Source organism: Pseudoliparis swirei, chromosome 7 (genome assembly GCF_029220125.1).
Source record: "Pseudoliparis swirei isolate HS2019 ecotype Mariana Trench chromosome 7, NWPU_hadal_v1, whole genome shotgun sequence".
Lineage (NCBI taxonomy): Eukaryota > Metazoa > Chordata > Actinopteri > Perciformes > Liparidae > Pseudoliparis > Pseudoliparis swirei.
In genome coordinates, this window is record NC_079394.1 from 26,593,765 (window position 1) to 26,614,698 (window position 20,934).

The 20,934-nt window shown below is 41.4% G+C and overlaps 2 protein-coding genes across 3 annotated transcripts; one reads left to right on the forward strand and one right to left on the reverse strand.

Annotated features, from left to right (window-relative positions):
- Positions 1-5,266: 5,266 nt before the first annotated feature.
- LOC130196257 (uncharacterized) lies at positions 5,267-8,867 on the reverse strand. Of its 2 annotated transcripts, none has more exons than XM_056418223.1 (3): positions 8,308-8,867; positions 6,813-6,924; positions 5,267-6,576 (listed from the first exon to the last, which is right to left on the reverse strand). In XM_056418223.1, the coding sequence occupies exons 1-3, from the start codon at positions 8,518-8,520 to the stop codon at positions 5,615-5,617; spliced, it is 1,287 nt and encodes a 428-aa protein (XP_056274198.1). In that variant the 5' UTR covers positions 8,521-8,867; the 3' UTR covers positions 5,267-5,614. The 2 variants fall into 2 exon arrangements, with proteins under 2 accessions (XP_056274198.1, XP_056274197.1); XM_056418222.1 differs by lacking the exon at positions 8,308-8,867 and adding an exon at positions 7,014-7,496.
- Positions 8,868-12,687: 3,820 nt separating this feature from the next.
- selenop (selenoprotein P) lies at positions 12,688-16,200 on the forward strand. The gene is made up of 6 exons (XM_056418224.1): positions 12,688-12,715; positions 13,303-13,417; positions 13,647-13,865; positions 14,117-14,329; positions 14,425-14,542; positions 14,662-16,200. The coding sequence occupies exons 1-6, from the start codon at positions 12,703-12,705 to the stop codon at positions 15,133-15,135; spliced, it is 1,152 nt and encodes a 383-aa protein (XP_056274199.1). The 5' UTR covers positions 12,688-12,702; the 3' UTR covers positions 15,136-16,200.
- The last annotated feature ends 4,734 nt before the right edge of the window (positions 16,201-20,934 follow it).

Here is a 20,934-nt window from a genome sequence, read left to right on the forward strand (position 1 = left end):
TTACGATCTGGCAAGAGGTGATCTGTTATAGAGCCTAATAGCCGTCGGCAGGAATGTTCTCCTGTATCTGTCCTTGTGGCAGCGGAGCGTGAGGAAACGTCTGGAGAAAGTACTCCTCTGTCCCTGGAGTAGGTGGTGGAGACTATGATGGAGCCATTAGATTTGTCAACATTAGAAATGTGCTCTGGACGTTTGTGGTGAGTATGCAGCTGCTCATGCGGCGCTTTGTGCCTTTACAGCATTCATGTATGAATCATTGTTTGTGTATTTTAAGTTGATCAATCTTACAATTGCTTTAAAGATTTATAACAGCCTATAATCAAGTAAATATAACTAAATCTACTTTAATGTTTAATACATGTTAATATAATGTTTAATACATTCTCATTATTAAATGTAGAGACAATTACACATTTAAGATCCTGATATGTGTACATAATGCAGCTGCATTGTGTACATGTGGATTTGCATTTTTAGTTTTAAATGTCTCCATGGTTGTCATCCTTATCCTTATTAAATAAAATATAATATAACTACAATGGGCACTCGGTAGAGCGCATACCTTCGCATATCACAAGATTGGGCATTTGATTATGAACATTTTGGCATTAGTTGCATGCCAATTGGATAGAAATTGACCACGCTATGGTAAAAAGAAGATTTTGACCTTTTCATGACCTTGACCCGATCGATCCCAAAATCTAATCAAATGGTCCCCGGATAATAACCAATCATCCCACCAAATTTCATGCGATTCGGTTTTATACTTTTTGAGTTATGCGAGTAACACGCATACAAATGAATAAATAAATACACGGCGATCAAAACATAACCTTCCGCATTTTCAATGCGAAGGTGATTATTGTCCAAACAAAGCACTTGTTACACCCAGACCTTCTGTGTAGTTCAGTGTTCACTGTCTGTTTAAGTTGTGTTGTCTGTCACCAGGGTTGCCAGGTCTGTGTGACAAAACCAGCCCAATGGCCAATCAAAACCAGCCCAAAACCAGCCCAATGGCCAATGAAACCAGCCCAAAAACCAGCCCAATATCAGAATTCAAAATATGCCCGTACCAAACCATATACACTGCTTTTAAAGTCCAACAGCATTGCTATCATTGCCAAATGTATTGTAATATCTACAAAGTAACACCAAATGTTTAGTATGCCAGCATTAAAAGCAGTATTCCCGAAACAGTTATTTCACCTAGGTCCTAAAATGGCCTTGTGTAATTAGATACAGAATATTATCAAAAATAAAATGTGTATGTGCTGATCTGGAGTCAGTTTGGTAGGATTTGGGTATGAATACATTATTTCATTTAAAATATGGATTTTTATTTAAAGATATTCATGTAATTTGCATGCAAAATAGGTCTACCCGAACCAGCGGACAAAAAATTCAACCCGCGGCAACACTTCAAAAGTAGCCGGATTCCGCGGGAAAACCGCGGACCTGGCAACACTGCCTCACTCAAAGGGGAACATACGGGTCTCTTTGCCTCGTGTCCAGGGGGGAAACAGCGCCCCCAAAGACTTGTGGCCAAAGATATATCGCATCGGAACTACCATAGAGAAGTCTTTGAAGCGAGCATTGTGACGTCACTCAACCCACCAGTTCTAACTGGTTCTGTGCTTTGAAGTCACCTGTGACGTCACGGAGCAGCGAACCAGACTATGTAATACTATTGATTTCCAGCAGGCGGCACTGCTCCTTCTTTGGAAGGAGTGGGGCGGATCTGTGAGCCCCGTAGGAGGCAGTTGGCGAAGGTTCTAGGGCAGGGGTCACCAACGCGGTGCCCGCGGGCACTTGGTCGCCCGTAAGGACCAGATGAGTCGCCCGCTGGCATGTTCTAAAAATAGCTCAAATAGCAGCACTTACCAGTGAGCTGCCTCTATTTTTTAAATTGTATTTATTTATTTAGCTATTCTTGTTTAAATCACACTTACATGTAACTTACAAATGACAATATATATATATAAACACTTAAAATGTAAAATGTTTTTTGTGTTTAATATAAATGAACTCTGACCGAGTAAAGTTCAAAGGTCAGTATTGTGCGCATGACCAAAACGTAGCGTTTGTTGCGCTCTTACAAACAAGCTAACGTTAGCGGACGCAGCTAATATGAGGAGAAGAGTTACCCCAAAAAATGTCAGAAAAAAGAAAGAAAACATATCATTTTCACGACGAATGGGAGGTAGAGTTTTTTTTTACCACTGTGAAAGGATCCTGCGTGTGTTTAATTTGCGGGGCAACTGTGGCAATAGCAAAGCGGCACAATGTGGAGAGACATTTTACTACGTGTCACACAAGCTACCATGCTAACTACCCACCGGGCAGCGCACTGCGCGCAGAAAAAGCCCGCGAGTTAAAGGCAGCTTTGTGCAAACAGCAGTCTTTTTTCACTAGACCGGTTAAAAACTCCCAAAAAGCAACCGAAGCCTCGTTTAGAGCTACGCAATTCTTGATGAAGAAAAAGAAGGCATTTACAGACGGGGAGGTTGTCAAAGAAGCAATGATGATAATTGCTAAAACTGTGCTTGAAGACGAGAAGTATGGAACCGATGTACTCTCCAGTCTCTCCGATGTTCAACTCGGGGCAACTACAATGGTAAGAAGAGTGTCGGCGATGTCTGGGAACTTGACCGACCAGCTGGACCGTGATCTGGCGAGGTGCCGGTGGTTCAGCATCCAGTGTGACGAGTCGGTGGACAGCAGCAGTACGGCGCAGCTGATGGTCTTTATCCGGATGGTGTTTGATGATTTCTCCACAAAAGAAGAACTTCTGACACTACTGCCCCTGAAGACAACTACGAGGGGAGTTGACATTTATAACGCAGTGAAGGAGTTTTTGGTGGAAAAAAAGGTGCCGCTGGAAAAGCTGGTATCAGTGACTACGGATGGGGCTCCTGCTATGATCGGCCGACACATAGGATTCGTTGCTCACTGTAAAGCTGACCCAGAGTTCCCAAAGTTTCTGCAGTACCACTGCATCATACACCAGCAGGCCTTATGTGCAAAAGTGATCTGCTTTGAGCACGTAATGACTCCCGTCGTGAAGATCATAAACAGCATCCGCTCCAGAGCTAAACAGCACAGGACATTCAAGGTACTTTTGGAGGAGCTGTCAGCTGAATATGGTGACCTGCTACTACACACAGAAATCCGATGGCTCAGCAGGGGACGAATTTTGCAACGTTTTTTGTCACTTTTGGGTGAAATCAAAGAGTTCATGCAGTCCAGAGGTGAGGACACCGTGCTGCTGGAGGACACTGAGTGGATACTTGACCTTGCATTTTTAACGGACATTACTGGAAAACTGAACAGTTTGAACTGTGAGCTGCAAGGCAAAGGTAAAACTATCGCCGATATGATAAGTGCTTTAAATGCATTTAAAGCTAAGATGAACCTTTTCTCTGTGCATTTACAGAGTAAAAAAGTGCTGCACTTTCCCTCTGTGCAGATGGTGCTGAAAGACAATGCTTCTGCATCTGAGACTTTTGACAAAGTTGCAGAAAAGTACTCTCAGGTCATAAACAGAGTTGGGCAAGAGTTTGAGAACAGGTTTTGTGACCTGGATCAGCTTGAGCCATGTGTGTCGTTCATTTCTAATCCTTTCATGAACGTGGACATATCATGCATTGCTGAGCAGTTAAGTGCAACATTCAGCCTGGATGCTGAACAGGTGGAGATTGAAATTGTAACACTGCAAAATGACCTCCACCTCAAAGCCCACCAGGCTGCACCAAACTTTGGTGCCTTGTTGACACAGAAAAGTACAGTGGTGTATGCGCAGCAGCTATGAAGGTTGCAAGCCTGTTTGGTTCAACTTATCTTTGTGAATCAGCCTTTTCTGACATGAACTTCATCAAGAACAAACACAGAACACGCCTCACTGATGCACATCTGCAGGACTCACTCAGAGTTGCAGTGTCAAGTTACACACCAGAGTACAACACACTAGTTAACAGCATGCAATGCCAGGCTTCCCACTAACTGACAAAGAAACAGATAACAAATTTGGTGTCCAGTTCAAAGTGTGACATGATTTATTTAAAAATTTGAGAGTTGACTTTTGTATTTTACATGAGTTATTATTTGTACAAACATGGTGCAAAGTAATTCATGATTTGTTAAAAATGTTAGTGGCTAGCTAGTTAAAATGGGATATTGTGATTTCACAAGACTGTCTTAGAAGTGATCATTTAAATTGTTCAATTTGAAAAATGTGCACTTAGAGAAAATATAAAAATAAAGTGTTGCATATTGATATTTATCTGTTTCTATATATATTTATTGTGAGAAATCATGAAGATGATCAGTGTTTCCACAAAGATAAATATCATTAATTATTAATAATAACATAGAGTTAAAGGTAATTGAGCAAATTGGCTATTTCTGGCAATTTATTTAAGTGTGTATCAAACTGGTAGCCCTTCGCATTAATCAGTACCCAAGAAGTAGCTCTTGGTTTCAAAAATGTTGGTGACCCCTGTTCTAGGGATTTGCCTGCCCTCCCCTGAGTGTCGGCCATTGCCGACACACGGAGGGGGTTTGTAGGCAATTTTCCTACACTTTCCCGGGTGTAGAATCGCCTACACCTTCTGCAGGTGGGGGGGGTTTCGGTTTGAGTCACCTCGTGTGTCTCTGCCATAAGAATCCCTCACACCCCCCGCTGGTAGGGAGGTTTGGCGAGATTCACAGAATGGTTGATGGGATTTGTGAATATATATATATATATATATATATATATATATATATATATATATATAAACACAGCTGAATTCTAAAATGAAAAAAATAAATAATATAAAACAAATGAAATGAATGAAAAACTAATTAAATACAGTATATATATCCATGCATATATATATTTATCCATATATATGCATATACTGTATATCCATATATATATGCATATACTGTATATCCATATTTATATATATATATATGGGATTCACATGTTCATTTCATTGGTTTTATATTTTTTATTTATTCATTTTAGACTTCAGCTGTGTTTTATATATATATATGGATATATATATTATATATATCCATATATATATTATATATATCCATATATATATATAAAACACAGATGAAGTCTCAAATGAACAAATAAAAAATATAAAACCAATGAAATGAACATGTGAATCCCATATAAGTATAAATGTACATGCATACATAATTATTACATTATACATATAATAAAACAACCATATATATATATAGACATATACATACACAAACACACACACACACACACACACATAGAGTAGTGTATTCAAAAACATATTTATAATATAAGTGCTGAAACAATCAGCAACATGACCTGGTTTTAGCTTCTCAAATGTCAGGATGGATACACATTTTATATATATTTACATTATTATATAATATTTATATACAGCAATAATTGTATTTATTCTAGTAAAATATCGATATTTATTCCAAAACAATAATTATATACATTCTCATGTACTGGACATATATATTTGCAATCAATATCAATGCAATAATGCTGCTTATATTTGTCCAATAATTCTTATTGTATCATTTAATTAGTATTACTAATACTATATGTGTGTGGTCTCTTCTTCCTCTCTGTGACCTATCTGTCTCTCTCCGCCTCATAGAAAGCGGACTGTGTGAAGTCCCCCCAGGCCATCTCCTTCCCCATGCCCTGGTCCTTGTACAGGGAGAACACCCTGGAGGGGCAGTAGACGTACTTCCCCAACACCCCGGGGACGCAGCTGTGAACATGAGGGCTGCCGGGGCCTTGCCTCAGCGGCACAGGCGACCTGTCGGCAGCGGCTCCGCCGACTTCCTCTTCTTCCTCTTCTTCCTTCACCTTCTTCCACTCGGCCCCCCTCTGCTTGGCGGCCTCCAGCTCGCGCTCAAAGAAAGGAGACGCTGCAAAGTCCTCAAAGGACATGCGGGGGTCTTTCAGGCCTTCGCATGCATACGTCTTAAAGACCTTGGTGGAGCAGTAGAAATCTTTAACTGTCTTGGTCTGGAAGAATAAATGAACCGAGGAACCGTCGGCAAGGTAGCGGGACTTTGGCTGAGCGCAGGCCGGACAGTTCCTCGTCAGCTTCTGCTGCGGATGTTGCTGCTGCTGCTTGTCCAGGATCTCAGCCACCATCTTCTCCACTGCATCCCGGCTCAGTGACTCCTCCTTGAGAGGAGCCACAGCTGGAGGGTTGACGGTTGCAGGAGGCATGGTGATGACCGGCACACTGACCGTTTGGCTGCCGGTGGTCAAGCTCTGCCACAGCTGCTGTGTCTCCAACACCTTCTCTGGGCTGGTGTTCAGAGAGGAGCTGGTGGGTTTTCTGTTGGCCAGATGCTTGACATATCTGGAGATATGTTGGCATGTGGTCGGATGTAACAAACTGTGAGGGTCAGTGCACCCCCTCTGGACCATGGCGGCGTAGTCGTCATCCACCTGCTTCAGCATGCGTGGAGCTCCGTGGTGTTTTATCAGAAGCCCGTCGATGGCACCTTCTGTCCACCGGCCGTGGTCCAGCACCTGGACGATGCCTCCTGTTTTCATCGGTCCGGTGCGAGCGGCTATATGGAGAGGAGGATACGGGCAGCAGTGCTGTAGCTAAATACAGCGTATAAAGCACATGTTGATTACAGTGTTTCTTGGGAGAATACAATTATATGGTGATGTGTTTTTTATATTTTCAGGATTATTGTAAATAAACAAGATATTAAGACGATTGTCTTGTTATTCTGTCTTTTATTTACACGGCTGGTTCTCAGTGCAAAGTCCATATGAGGGTGGTCGGGGTTTAATTTACCTGGAGCAGACGACGGCCTCCAGGGCGGCTGGAACTTTACGTCAGACCCCTCGTGGAAGGACAGGATGGGCACAAGACTGGATGGAGCTTCCCTCACAGTGGCACTGGTCTCCTGAAATGAAGCGTCACACGGAGAGGACAATAAGTATTCACAATCTGATCATGATTATTGATAATTGACGGGTCATTTATCTGGATTACCTGATGGTCTGTGGCCTCTACAGCTGCAGGATGCTCCGTCTCCTTGGCGACCGCAGCGGCTATGCTTGGCTGTGTCTTGTGCTTGTCCCAGTTGAGAGGAACAGGACGACAGCAACGCTCCACATAGTCCAGACCGAATCTCTCTCCTGTGTCTCCGTTGGTGACCTGCAGCGCTGGATATTTTGCCTTTGCCGTCACCTTTGCAGACAAATTGTTCAGCTCTGCTATCAACACGGGGTCGAACACGGCTGGCAGCTCCACACCGGGCAGTTTCAGGTCAACCAGTCTCCGGAAGTTCCAGCGCACCACCCCTGTCATGGCCTGCGCCTGGAATAGTTCACATATAAATAAACATACAGTCGACATTGTATTTAAAAGCTTCATCTGTAGAGGTCCAAAGCTCTGGAGCCAAATTCCGGACGAGGTCAAATCGGCATCCACCACCAAGGCATTTGGTTCTCGCCTTAACCCTTGTGTTGCCTTAGGGTCATTTTGACCCGAATCAATATTACACCCTCCCCCCGCCTTAGGATTAATTTGACCCCATTCAATGTTTAATGTCGGTGTTCTTTCGGTAGTCAACAAACAAACATAAAGTGCCTCACACTTAAACTTGGAAAACAATATTAATTCTAATAATTTTCTAGAGGTTTTAATTGCTGGCGTCAAATTGAACCCAAAGGGTAAAATATGTTAGTAAATAAAAAGGTAACAGGAGGGTGAAACATTGAATCGGGTCAAAATGACCCAAAGGCGGGGGGAGGGTGTAATATTGATTCGGGTCAAAATGACCCTAAGGCAACACAAGGGTTAAACGCCATCTCACTTCATTTTGAAAGTTATTAATATTGATATACAGCCTGGCGGCACAGTACAATAGAGGAAAGATATTTAAAATAAAATGTATATACATAATTTGATGTTCGTGATATTATTATTTTTTTCTAAGTTATCAGAAGTTCGCATTTGCCGTTATTATTATTTTTACTATGTCTCTTTCTTTTTCGTTTTCTTTTGGTTTTCTTTTTCCTGTTCTGGTTTTGTTGTTGTTGTTGTTGCTTGTACGACATTTTATATTTTGATCCATATGTGTGTGTACTGTCTGTGTGCCTGTAGTAGTTGGGAGGGGCGGGGCTAAAGGGTTAGGGGAGGGGCCGTCCAACTCCTCATCTCAGAGGAGCCTACAGACCTCGGTCTTTGGACGGTCCTCCATTCGTAAATTTTTTCTGTTGCTAATGTCTGTCAGTATGTACACGTTATGTATGTACTTATGGAAAATAAATTACTTACTTACTTCACAGGAAACCCGGTTCCCTGTGACCCACTGGGCTTGGTGAAAGTGGAAGCCCTCCTGCTGAGAGGGGCCTCTCTCAGGGATCCAGATGGGTGCAGCAGCTCCCTCTCCCTCGGTGTAGTTCAGCTGCAAGGTGCCACCAAACCTGTACAGGGTTCCCTCCCCCACCTCAGGGTCGCTCAGGCAGCCTCTCAAGATGTGCACCCGCTGCATCCTTCATATCTTTAACATGGAGGATTTGTAGAGGAGCAGGTTGACATCTTTTGAGATGTAGAAGTGACGGAGGACGTCTTCCACCCTCTGCAGCAGCTCTCGGGGCTGTGGCACCTTGGACCTGCAGCGCTCTCATGTGCAGCTTGGTGGGATTAGGAGGAGAGATCCCACAGAAGGTGTTCGCCTCCTTGAGCCTCTGGAGATCTCCCTGGTCCACAACGAGGAAGGCTGCAGAGAGGAACTGGCAGAAAGGTGGAGAGAGAGTGATGCTCCGAGACTGAAGCGCCGCATGCAGTGGAACAAGTCCAACTCGATGGTTATATCGTTGTTGAACTTGGTCCTTGAGGCGCTGGTGTTCTCCAGGTTCCCAGACGATACCTCTGAGGTCCTCCAGCAGTCCCACAAGAGCTGCTCCTGAGCTCCAGCCTGCAGGACCCTGAAGGCAGCACAGCAGTCCCTAAAACATGGGAAATAAATTCACAGCTAAAAACATCTCACAATTTATTGAGTACAAATTGAGCCTCAATATATTTTACAATATAAAATAAATCAACCTGAAGTGTTCCAACTAACTATATCTTTTCATTAAAAAAAAACCAAGACAACTAAACTATATAACGTCCAAGTCAAAAACTGAAAATTATGTTTTAAACTGAAACTAGTTCTTCATGCCTGTCCACCCGCTGGAAGCCGGCCTTCTCCACTCCAGCTGCAGTGTAGCGTTGACTCAGACCCTCATACATGGCATGAAGGGACCGGTCCACTCTGACTGCAGCATCAGCTCAGGATCATCCAGTTCTCGTTCATCACGGCGTATGATGACATGGTGCCGGACCACAGCACCACCTTCCTCGCCACTTTGCGGGTGTGGTCGGACCTCAGCGCCTGTCTGAAGCTCCCCTGCAGCAGCAGAGTGAGGTGGGATGAAATCTGCCATCTGAATAATTTCCCCTTGTATTTACCAAACTGCAGGACGTACTCCCCCATCACCTCCTGTCGGTGAAGGAGCGCGGTGAGAGCATTGGTGCTCACGCGATGCTGGAGCTGAGCAGGAGACTTGTCCTGAAGCGAGGGATCTGTTTTAATCCTCATGGCCTCATCGGAGGCCCGATGGGAACGACACCGCCTTCCTGCCTGGGAAGAAGTTGGTGGTCTTCTTCATCATCTCCTGTGCACAGCAAAACACAACGCAGCGCATAGACAGAGTCCCTCACGTTAATAGTGATGAGCATTTGTAATAACTAGGTAACAGCTTCATTTATTACACAGATATAGGCAGACAGACAAGGAAACTAAGTGTTTTCCACCTTATTATTCTATATTCTGCTTGTCATAGAACTTGAACCCATCTTAAACGTGGGGAACTGTAGTAATTACCCATTCAAACTAATATTATTCATAAAGACAAGTCAATGATTTCCTGTTGATGCTGACCACGTTAAACACACAACAATATACATTAAATACGTCCCATTCAATACTAACCTTACGGTGCTAAAAACACACAGTGTTACAATGCTAACCAACACAAGTAAAGTAAACTATAGAAGCAGTTGACCAACATATACAACTGAGAACCGTTCATTATGTAACTTCATTGACAAAATGCGGCGTACTTACGTATAACTGTTGGTCCGAAAAAGAGCCGCGAAAAGACGCTGCGCGAGGCTCAGGTGTGTGTGTGCTGCTGCGGGTCGTCTCTCACTCAGGGTTGCCAGGTCTGTGTGACAAAACCATTTTAGGACCTAGGTGAAATAACTCTTTCGGGAAAACTGCTTTTAATGCTGGCATACTAAACATTTGCTGTTACTTTGTAGATATTACAATACATTTGGCAATGATAGCAATGCTGTTGGACTTTAAAAGCAGTGTATATGGTTTGGCACGGGCATATTTTGAGTTCTGATATTGGGCTGGTTTTTGGGCTGGTTTTATTGGCCATTGGGCTGGTTTTGGGCTGGTTTTGATTGGCCATTGCGCTGGTTTTGTCACACAGACCTAATTATTATGTCACTTTAGGAAAATGGCATGGGCTTAAGCAGGCAGAGGACAGTGAACGTGTGTGTGTGTAACTAGGAAGAGGGGACTGAATATGGTTGTGTAACTTGGACAGTGATGTACAGGACAGGGGACATTCTATTCATTTTTATTCAGAAATAACAGTTTCTCAACAGTTCCATCTTATCACCTATCCTTCTCTCCTCACTCTCCTAACTCTCCAAACTATCTCTCTCTCTAAACTCTCCAAACTCTCAACCAACAACCCATATTTTGAATGGAGCCTGAGGGGTTTATATTGCTGTCAAACCTCCCGGCAATATCTGAACCACTTCCCGAAGCAGTCACGTGGTACAGCCGGGCAGCGAGGCTTCGGACGTCATCATTTTTGGCTCCTCCCCTAAATGAAGCAAGCCTCGATACGCGCTTCGAGGAAACGCCCCCTCCATTACTCGACACACGCTTCGAAGCGTCGGCACATCTCGTAACAACACTACGTAACAGCACTTGAATCATCCAACAGGATAACATTGGTAGTCTTTTTTAAATTAACTTTGACCCCATATTATGGAATTTTACTTTTAAGTGAAGTGTTAAAATATGCCTATTTAAAATAGTTTGTTTCTTTATTCACTCACACTTGATTATCTTTTGTACAATACATATTTTCAATGTTGCTATCAATTTAGGTTTTACGTGAATAAAGCAATGACCACTGGGTTAAATCGCTTCTTAAAAGAAGCAAATAGTTAAGATAAGATGTATTGTTTGAGTATGGATAATAAATCATGAAAGTGCTCCTTAACCAATATTACCAACCGATACACCGTTTTACATTGTATCGGTGCAAACACATTTTAGTTCAAATGAATAAACAATCCTAAAAACCTAGTGGTTTTGCATAATCATTAGATTTCCTGGTGACTGACGAGAAATTGGTGCCACTACACTTTGTCCTGAAAACAAAACTGAGATAATTAAAAGAGATCTTCTGAACAAAGTATTGTAGCTTTCCCAAACCAGGATTGGTGGTTGAACATCATTTTATTTAAAATTATGCAAAATAACATCAATTTAGCTGTTGTAGTACGAGGGGGAGGATATTGACGTAATAAATGAATTGTCAGACTATACTTTATAACAGTGAAGCTATTAAATATTGTTTCCATAAGGTATTAAAATAATACATAATTATAAAACATATTTTTGTGTCAGTGGCGGGTGTTTAGGCTCAGCTGCAGAGTGGGTGGAGTGGGGTGTGGTTAAGTGAACGGTGTCTAATTGGCCTGAGCTGGTGGCTGATTAACAATCAGTAAGTTCTTGTTCGATGGCAGAAAGCTGTAGACCAGGTCAGATGTCATAACTGCAGCTTTTGCAAGCCATTCGCTTATCATCACCAGGAAATGTGTGAATATGCAAACAAACTTGTCTCAGTATTCCTCAGTTATCTATCTGGAGAGATAATATAAGGCATAACCAGACAAATGATAGTATATAGTAAAATAAATATACACATAAAAAGTATATACAGTACAAATAAAATAGTCACAGTAAAACAAATGTTGACATGTGGAAAAATAGAGGGAGGGGAAAAGTATCTTACACAGGATACTGGACATTGTGTTACAACCTATGCACCAAAGCGTGATGCATCTCTGAGGATGTTTTACTGTTATTTCTTATATTATGGATTCATATAATCGAGTCAGATCTCTTGAAATGCCCTGATCTGTACTCTTCGCTGCAGGTCAGTGTGCTTCGATAGAGCACATATGTCTCAGTGCCAGACACCGTCAATGAGTAACACGGGGCCACAGAAAGCCAGTCCTGGAAGTTAGGATGTCATGTTCTTCTGTGTCAGCTGACTCTTTTTTGTCATGTTGCGGGTCAAATTGACCCATATTAGTTGTTTTCATTCTGCTTGCTGATTTAATTAAAACTCTCACGTCATTTCAGACCCGGCTATTCACACCTGATCATCCTTCATTCCCTTCACCTGGTTCTCACTCCCGTCTCACCTGCAGCCCATCCCTTCATTAGTGTGTCAGTATTTAGGTCCCCTCAATTGCACTTGTCCTCTGCCAGTTTCTGGCAGAGTGTGTATTCCTGACCTGCCTGTTCCGACCCTGCCCGCCTGCCCTCTATCATACTTGGCATAGTCCATCTCAACCCTACATCTGCCTGATGGTTCATCGAGGTCTGAATTATATGCCTACTACCAACTATTCATACACTGTCATATTCATTGATTGTGTTGTTACTGTGTTTTAATTTGTGTGTAATGATTCCTTCTGTACACATTACATCTATTGCACCTGTCCATCCTGGAGAGAGATCCTCCTCTGTTGCTCTCCTGAAGGCTTTTTCACTTTTTTCCCCCCGTGAAGCGTTATTTGGAAGTTTTTCCTGATCCGATGTGAGGTTCTGGGACAAGGATGTCTATGTGTACAGATTGTAAAGCACTCTGAGACAAATTTAGTAATTTGTGAAAATGGGCTATACAAATAAACTGAAATGAATAATATAAACACATTAAATTTGATTTCCAAGGCAGAGGCATCCGCGATACCCGAGGGCTGACATTTGACCAATAAAGAGACAACTGTTTCTCCTAAAGGAATGTGTTGAAGAGGCCGGTTGCTACGAAACATATTCTCTTAAAAAGAAAACTGATTTGAATCCTGACGAGGGGTTTTCATGCAAGAATCACAAGCTCCCCCCCCCCTCCCCTTCTGTATGCATCAGCACACAGCTGGGGCTGAACTTTGTCCTGCCTCCAGATAGAAAAACAACAAGCACAGTATAAAAGGGGGGAGAAGCGGAGGAAGAGACTAGTTTTTGTTCAAGGAGCAACAGCAACACGAGCTGAGCAGAGGGAACAACACGTTTGTATCAAAGGGTAAGCGACACAATTCTTTGCATTTCATCGAGTTGCCTGAAATGCAGTAAACACTCCAGAAAGCGACGTGTATTTGTATAGCTATACGATCAGTTTTAGAAGGATCTGTAGAATGTTTGAAGTTGTAGCCCTGCTCTGACCTTTTGTACAATCATCTCCCTCTCCATCTCCTTCCCCCTCTCCATCTCCCTCTCCATCTCCATCTCCACTCTCTCTGTCTGCTCTGCAGATCTGGGCAGTGCTCCACGGGGATGTGGGCGTGCCTCAGCCTGCTCGCCACTCTCTGCCTGCTCCAAGGGGGCGAGGCGAAGAATGATGGGGATCTGTGTCAGATGGCTCCGTCCTGGGGGATAGGAGATGTGGAGCCGATGAAAGGCACGATGGCCCAGGTGACTGTGGTGGTCCTTTTCCATGCCGGCGTGGCGTTCTGCCTGGTCCAGGCTTCCAGGTGGGTGCGTCTGCCCTTCACACCACAGGAGCCCTACATCGGTGGGAAAGCATGGCATTCCCACTGACTTTCTTCGTCAGCATGTGTTGCAGTAATGGTATTAGACATTTAGCAGCACCAGTTAAATGTTAGGGGCTCATTCTGCCAAGGTTTGCCAAGTTGGGGCTCCAACTAACCAGGAGCGCCTCGTTAGCAGCGTTGTTGTTTGGCAACTGCAGGTTTAAACTCCTGTTATTCCCTCATCTGAGCAGAATGGAAGACCTGCTCCAGAGCCTGGAGAATCAGGGTCTGAAGGACGTGGTCTACATGGTCGTCAACCACCAGGGGCAGGAAGCACAGCAGCTGCACGCCGTGCTGAGACAGAGACTGTCGGCGAACGTCACCCTCTACGAACAGAGCGACCAGCAGACCGATGTCTGGTGGACACTGAGCGGAGAGGAGCACGACTTTCTCATTTATGACAGGTTTGTTGCCCATAATCTGATAACAAATCAAGAGCAACTGCTTTCATTATTTCCCTTCAGGTCCTCACTATGTTGGCCTGTCCCTTTGCCATCAGGTGTGGCCGGCTCACCGAGCACCTCTCCCTTCCCTACTCCACCATCGGTCAAGGCTTTGTCGAGAGAGCGATCAAAGATGCCTACTGCAATCGCACATGTGGGCATTGCGCACACGAGGTACCACACATAACTGCGATAAAATATACATTACATTCATTGAGACGAGCATTTAGTCCTCAGATAATGTGTTAATCCAAAACCACCTCACACACACTTATATTTGTGTTCCCCCACAGAGCGCTGAGACACAACAGGAGTGCGCAGCGAGCACACAGCTGAACGCAGACGCTCCCCAGGCGGCACAGGAACAGGCCGGGCGCAATCATCCCCACGGTCCTGACCAGCAAGGTTTTAGACCCCAGTGGCACGAGCAAGGTGGGAAGGTAGTTCACAGCCAACACAAGTTTGAATTAGGCCAGAGGCAGGAGGCGGGGTACATACACCAGATACAACAGGATGCCGCCGGGCCCTGTGAACGGGAGACGGACACGTGCAAGGTAATGCTCACATGCCAGACGGAAGGAATCCCTGGTACGACCAAGTGCTGCTGCACGTGCCCCACTCTTTTTGCCGACGGGAATCGGGAGCATGAACCGTGTCAGTGTTACGGGGAGAATAGGTTGTGTGATTGTCACGAACTGCCGAATAAAAGGGAGACCTGCCAGTGCCAGAAGCACCCCGAATGTCACCCGCCGTCACGGAGTCGTTGACTTCGAGCATGACACTAGTCTTACCTTGGGATAGGGCGGGGCAACCCCTGACAGCATCCATGTGGGAGAGATGAACACGAGTCCAACCTCACACCCATAGAGATTCAATAATGCCAACGGTTTGGCAGCTTGTTAACTCACTCGGCGACAAAGATCGGCAAATAATTGGATTGATCCTTAAATATAATATGCCGTGTTTCACCTGTCTTCCATGTGTGTGTCAGCGGGTCGCCCTCATCCTCTCTCAGGAGTACATGTGATTGTCATGTTCCCTAATGGCCCTCCTCCATTCCGCTCTCTCCATCCTTTATGAAGCCAGACGCAGAAACTATAAGCTCTAGTGGCGTCTGTATGAAGTCCGGCAGGAGAGAGAGAAGAGGGTAGTTCAGGAACACAAGAAACACGTTAAACATGTCAAAGGGAAGGATTGGAGATTATGTAAGGAATTAGAAGAAGAAAAAATAAAATGTATAGAGAATCTGCAAAAAGAGATGCAAATAAAATCAGATTGTGTGAATTAATTGAAGAAGGTTGCAGTCAATGCGAAAAAAATGTGTTGGTGAAACCTAAAAAGCATTAGTCCGTTACCGGGGGAAAAAAGAATCCTCACAACGTGTAAAAGTGTATACCACTGATGTGTGTGTCTGTTGCACACGCTATATATCTTTAGCTCATATAATAATAATAATACTTACAATATATATAGCGCTTTTCTCGACACTCAAAGACACTTGGACTGCCATGAATCACTTTATTCTTTGTTTTGTTCTTAGCCTGCAAGCTTAAACATGTATCAGGCGTATCTGTATCCACAAACATGCACATTGAATATGCAGAGTGTTTAGTATTCCCTTTCAAGGAAAACAAAATTAAAATACACAAGACTCTATTGTTTGGAAAAGGCCAGAGGGGAAAATGAGAGTGAAGCGATGTTGGAATACACTCTGTACTCATTGATGGTTTCAGCGGGAAGATGATGGGTTACCCTGGAAACCGGATGCTTGCACAGAGAACTGTATTGTGGTAGGCTGTCAATAGTTGAATAAAGATGGTTGAGTTACCTTATGAGTTCGTGAGTGTCTGTTCTTTTTAAGAGACAAGTACAACAGGCCAAAACATTGCTTTTGTATCGTCAATTTTGAGATTTGGGTTTTCTTGGCCTTATTGTCATTCAGACTAGTTGGAATAAAACAACCAAAATAAACATTAAGGTGTTCATTTAGCTATTCTGTCTGTTTTTGTAAGTGAACTCATTCCAAATTCCCCAAAAGATAGCACTAGATGATGCTTAATAGAACATTTTATATCATAAAAACATGTTAAATGCTTTTTTCAAGGCTGTTGACATATTCGTATTTAAGGATTGATACAAAGTGACATCCAAAGCTGCCTCTGTAAAAAGCTGTAAATGTCAACAAAATGAAAGAAGAATTTTGAACCAGCAGTCATCCACTGCCCAGAAATGTATGCAAATGAGCACATACAGCATAATTTGCATATATTTGCATATTCGGAAATAAATTTGCCGGAAAACGTGTACTACAAACAATGATCGTCTTGATTGAAAGTCATCAGCTGGGAAAGTTTCACGGTGTAACACAATCCATCTGGAGTTTCTCTTCTGAAAGCTGAAACATAAAAGTATTTTTAAGCATGCTACCTTTCAAATGTGCTGTGTGAGAAGAACTATCCTGCTCGTGCCTGAGGAGTTGGACACACGTGACAGAGCAGAGAGATATAATACTGATCCATAAGCTCTACCAGTCGCCAGCTCGCCGTTTATGACCAGGACACAGAAGTCGTTATTTTTCCCCGATGCGGCTGCAACTGTTTAAAAATATATATCAGATATTTATTTCAGTGGTGCTCTTCAACCTTTCCACTAGATATCAGCAGATGGCTATGAAGGCCAACTAGTCCACTGGTTTGTGACATTTTTTGCATGCACACAATTTATAGAGTAATTCATTAACAAATGTCCCCCTGGGGATGAATAAAGGTCTGTCTGTCTGTTAATCTATCCATCCATATTTATATCTATATATCTATCTATCTGTCCATCTATCTATCTGTCTATATTTCTATCTATCTGTCTATCTATCTGTCTGTCTGTCTATCTATCTGTCTGTATATCTATCTGTCTATCTATCTATCCATCTATCTATCCATCTATCTATCTATCTATCTATCTATCTATCTGTCTATATTTCTATCTATCTGTCTCTATCTATCATCTATCTATCTATCTATCTACAGTACAATATAGACAGATAGATATATCTATCTGTCTATATTTCTATCTATCTGTCTGTATATCTATCTGTCTATCTATCTATCCATCTATCTATCTATCTGTCTATATTTCTATCTATCTATCTATCTATCTATCTATCTATCTATCTATCTGTCTGTCTATATTTATATCTATCTATCTATCCATCTATCTATCTATCTATCTATCTGTCTATATTTCTATCTATCTGTCTCTATCTATCATCTATCTATCTATCTATCTACAGTACAATATAGACAGATAGATATATCTATCTGTCTATATTTCTATCTATCTGTCTGTATATCTATCTGTCTATCTATCTATCCATCTATCTATCTATCTATCTATCTGTCTATATTTCTATCTATCTATCTATCTATCTATCCATCTATCTATCTATCTATCTGTCTATATTTCTATCTATCTGTCTCTATCTATCTATCTATCTATCTATCTGTCTGTATATCTATCTATCTGCCTGTATATCTATCTGTCTATATTTCTATCTATCTGTCTATCTATCTATCTATCTATCATCTATCTATCTGTCTGTATATCTATCTATCTGTATAACTATCTATCTGTCTATATTTCTATCTATCTATCTATCCATCTATCTATCTATCTATCTATCTGTCTATATTTCTATCTATCTATCTATCTATCCATCTATCTATCTATCTATCTATCTGTCTATATTTCTATCTATCTGTCTATCTATCTATCTGTCTGTATATCTATCTGTATATCTATCTGTCTATATTTCTATCTATCTGTCTATCTATCTATCTATCATCTATCTATCTGTCTGTATATCTATCCATCTATCTATCTATCTGTCTATATTTCTATCTATCTATCTATCCATCTATCTATCTATCTATCTGTCTATATTTCTATCTATCTGTCTATCTATCTATCATCTATCTATCTGTCTGTATATCTATCTGTCTGTATATCTATCTATCTATCTGTCTATATTTCTATCTATCTATCTATCTATCTATCTATCTATCTATGTTTACATCTATCTATCTATCTTTACATCTATCTGTCTGTATATCTATCTATCTGTTTATATGTCTATATTTCTATCTATCTGTCTATCTATCTATCTATCTATCTGACTATCTATCTGTTTATCTGTCTATATGTCTATCTATCTGTCTATCTATCTGTTTATCTGTCTATATGTCTATCTATCTGTCTATCTGTCTATCTATCTATCTATCTGCCTGTCTATCTATCTATCTATCTATCTATCTGTCTATTTATCTGTACATCTATCTATCTGTCCACCTATCTATCTATACATCTGTCTGTATATCTATCTATCTGTTTATCTGTCTATATTTCTATCTATCTGTCTATCTATCTATCTATATGTACATCTATTTATATGTCCACCTATCTGTCTGTCTATCTATCTATCTATCTGTCTATCTATCTATCTATCTATCTATCTATCTGTCTATCTATCTATCTATCTGTCTATCTATCTATCTATCTATCTATCTGTCTATCCATCTATCTATCTATCTATCTATCTGTCTATATTTCTATCTATCTATCTATCTATCTATCTATCCATCTATCTATCTATCTATCTATCCATCTATCTATCTATCTATCTATCTGTCTATATTTCTATCTATCTGTCTCTATCTATCTATCATCTATCTATCTATCTATCTGTCTGTATATCTATCTATCTGCCTGTATATCTATCTGTCTATATTTCTATCTATCTGTCTATCTATCTATCTATCATCTATCTATCTGTCTGTATATCTATCTATCTGTATATATATCTATCTGTCTATATTTCTATCTATCTATCTATCCATCTATCTATCTATCTATCTGTCTATATTTCTATCTATCTATCTATCCATCTATCTATCTATCTATCTGTCTATATTTCTATCTATCTGTCTATCTATCTATCTGTCTGTATATCTATCTGTCTATATTTCTATCTATCTGTCTATCTATCTATCATCTATCTATCTGTCTGTATATCTATCTATCTGTATATCTATCTATCTATCTGTCTATATTTCTATCTATCTATCTATCTATCTATCTATGTTTACATCTATCTATCTATCTATCTTTACATCTATCTGTCTGTATATCTATCTATCTGTTTATATGTCTATATTTCTATCTATCTGTCTATCTATCTATCTATCTGTCTATCTATCTGTTTATCTGTCTATCTGTCTATCTATCTATCTATCTATCTGTCTATCTATCTGTCTATCTATCTATCTGTCTATCTATCTGTTTATCTGTCTATATGTCTATCTATCTGTCTATCTATCTATCTATCTGCCTGTCTATCTATCTATCTATCTATCTATCTGTCTATCTATCTGTACATCTATCTATCTGTCCACCTATCTATCTATACATCTGTCTGTATATCTATCTATCTGTTTATCTGTCTATATTTCTATCTATCTGTCTATCTATCTATCTATCTATCTATATGTACATCTATCTATATGTCCACCTATCTGTCTGTCTATCTATCTGTCTATCTATCTGTCTATCTATCTATCTATCTATCTATCTGTCTATCTATCTATCTGTACATCTATCTATCTGTCCACCTATCTGTACATCTATCTGTCTGTATATCTATCTATCTGTCCATCTATCTAGATTGATGATACATTTGATACATCTCTTTTCTTATAAGAAACCAATATCTGCTTCATCTCAAAAATGTTTTCCTCATTAATGTGTTATAGTGTGACTGATTGTATACATTATTGAATGTGCCGTCATCCAGGGACACTTTTTGCTTATTTCCTGCATTAATTCTTTTACAATTACATCAACGTACAGGCCAACATCTGCGAAACTGTCTTCAAGACTGAGGGTGCGACACCCTCTGCTCAATTCCGTGTCTGTGTGTCTGAAAAGGTCAACAAGCAACCGGAGGTAATAAATGAGGCCCGGGCGGACTGCCGGTGTGGGCGTAATTGGGCTGAAGATCCAATACAGGGGAACAGTGACTTATGGGTAATTATCTGCAATGTCCTGAGAGGGAGAGCTGTGAGTGGCTGTCTCTCTGATTCAATCAGCCCCACACAGAGCAGTGCAACACACAGACACCGACTTAATTGTCCGATATGCTTTCCCCCCGATGCACGACTGCTTCTGCAGCCGTTTCCTCTCCACTTACTCCGCCGGCGAGAAGGGAGCATCACCCACTTGTGAACTGGTCCTCACACACACACACACACACACACACAAAGTGTCTTTGTGTTGCTCACAGACAAGCACACGCTATCCGGCAACTGCCACAGATGCACACAATTCTTCTCGGACACACAACTCTATTTTAAGTCTGGCTGTACATCTTCTTTTGTACATGTTCTGTCCGTGAGTTAAGGAGGTCTTTAGCTCCACGAGTTACATTTTGAAATTAAATCCACATCAGAGTTTCCCAATAAATAGCCTGATCTGGATAACCTATTGAGATCTAATTTGTCTCATTACCTTCGCATTGA

Bases quoted from the DNA above. Each gene is read 5' to 3' on its own strand.
- LOC130196257 (XM_056418222.1), bottom strand. From the start codon at position 7,397: ATGAAGCTTTTAAATACAATGTCGACTGTATGTTTATTTATATGTGAA. The intron at 6,925-7,013 runs GTAATCCAGATA...GCTTCATTTCAG, and splicing joins TAGAGGCCACAGACCATCAG to GAGACCAGTGCCACTGTGAG. The intron at 6,577-6,812 runs GTAAATTAAACC...CTCTCCATATAG, and splicing joins GAGGCCGTCGTCTGCTCCAG to CCGCTCGCACCGGACCGATG.
- selenop (XM_056418224.1), top strand. The intron at 13,866-14,116 runs GTGGGTGCGTCT...TCATCTGAGCAG, and splicing joins TGCCTGGTCCAGGCTTCCAG to AATGGAAGACCTGCTCCAGA. The intron at 14,543-14,661 runs GTACCACACATA...GTTCCCCCACAG, and splicing joins GTGGGCATTGCGCACACGAG to AGCGCTGAGACACAACAGGA.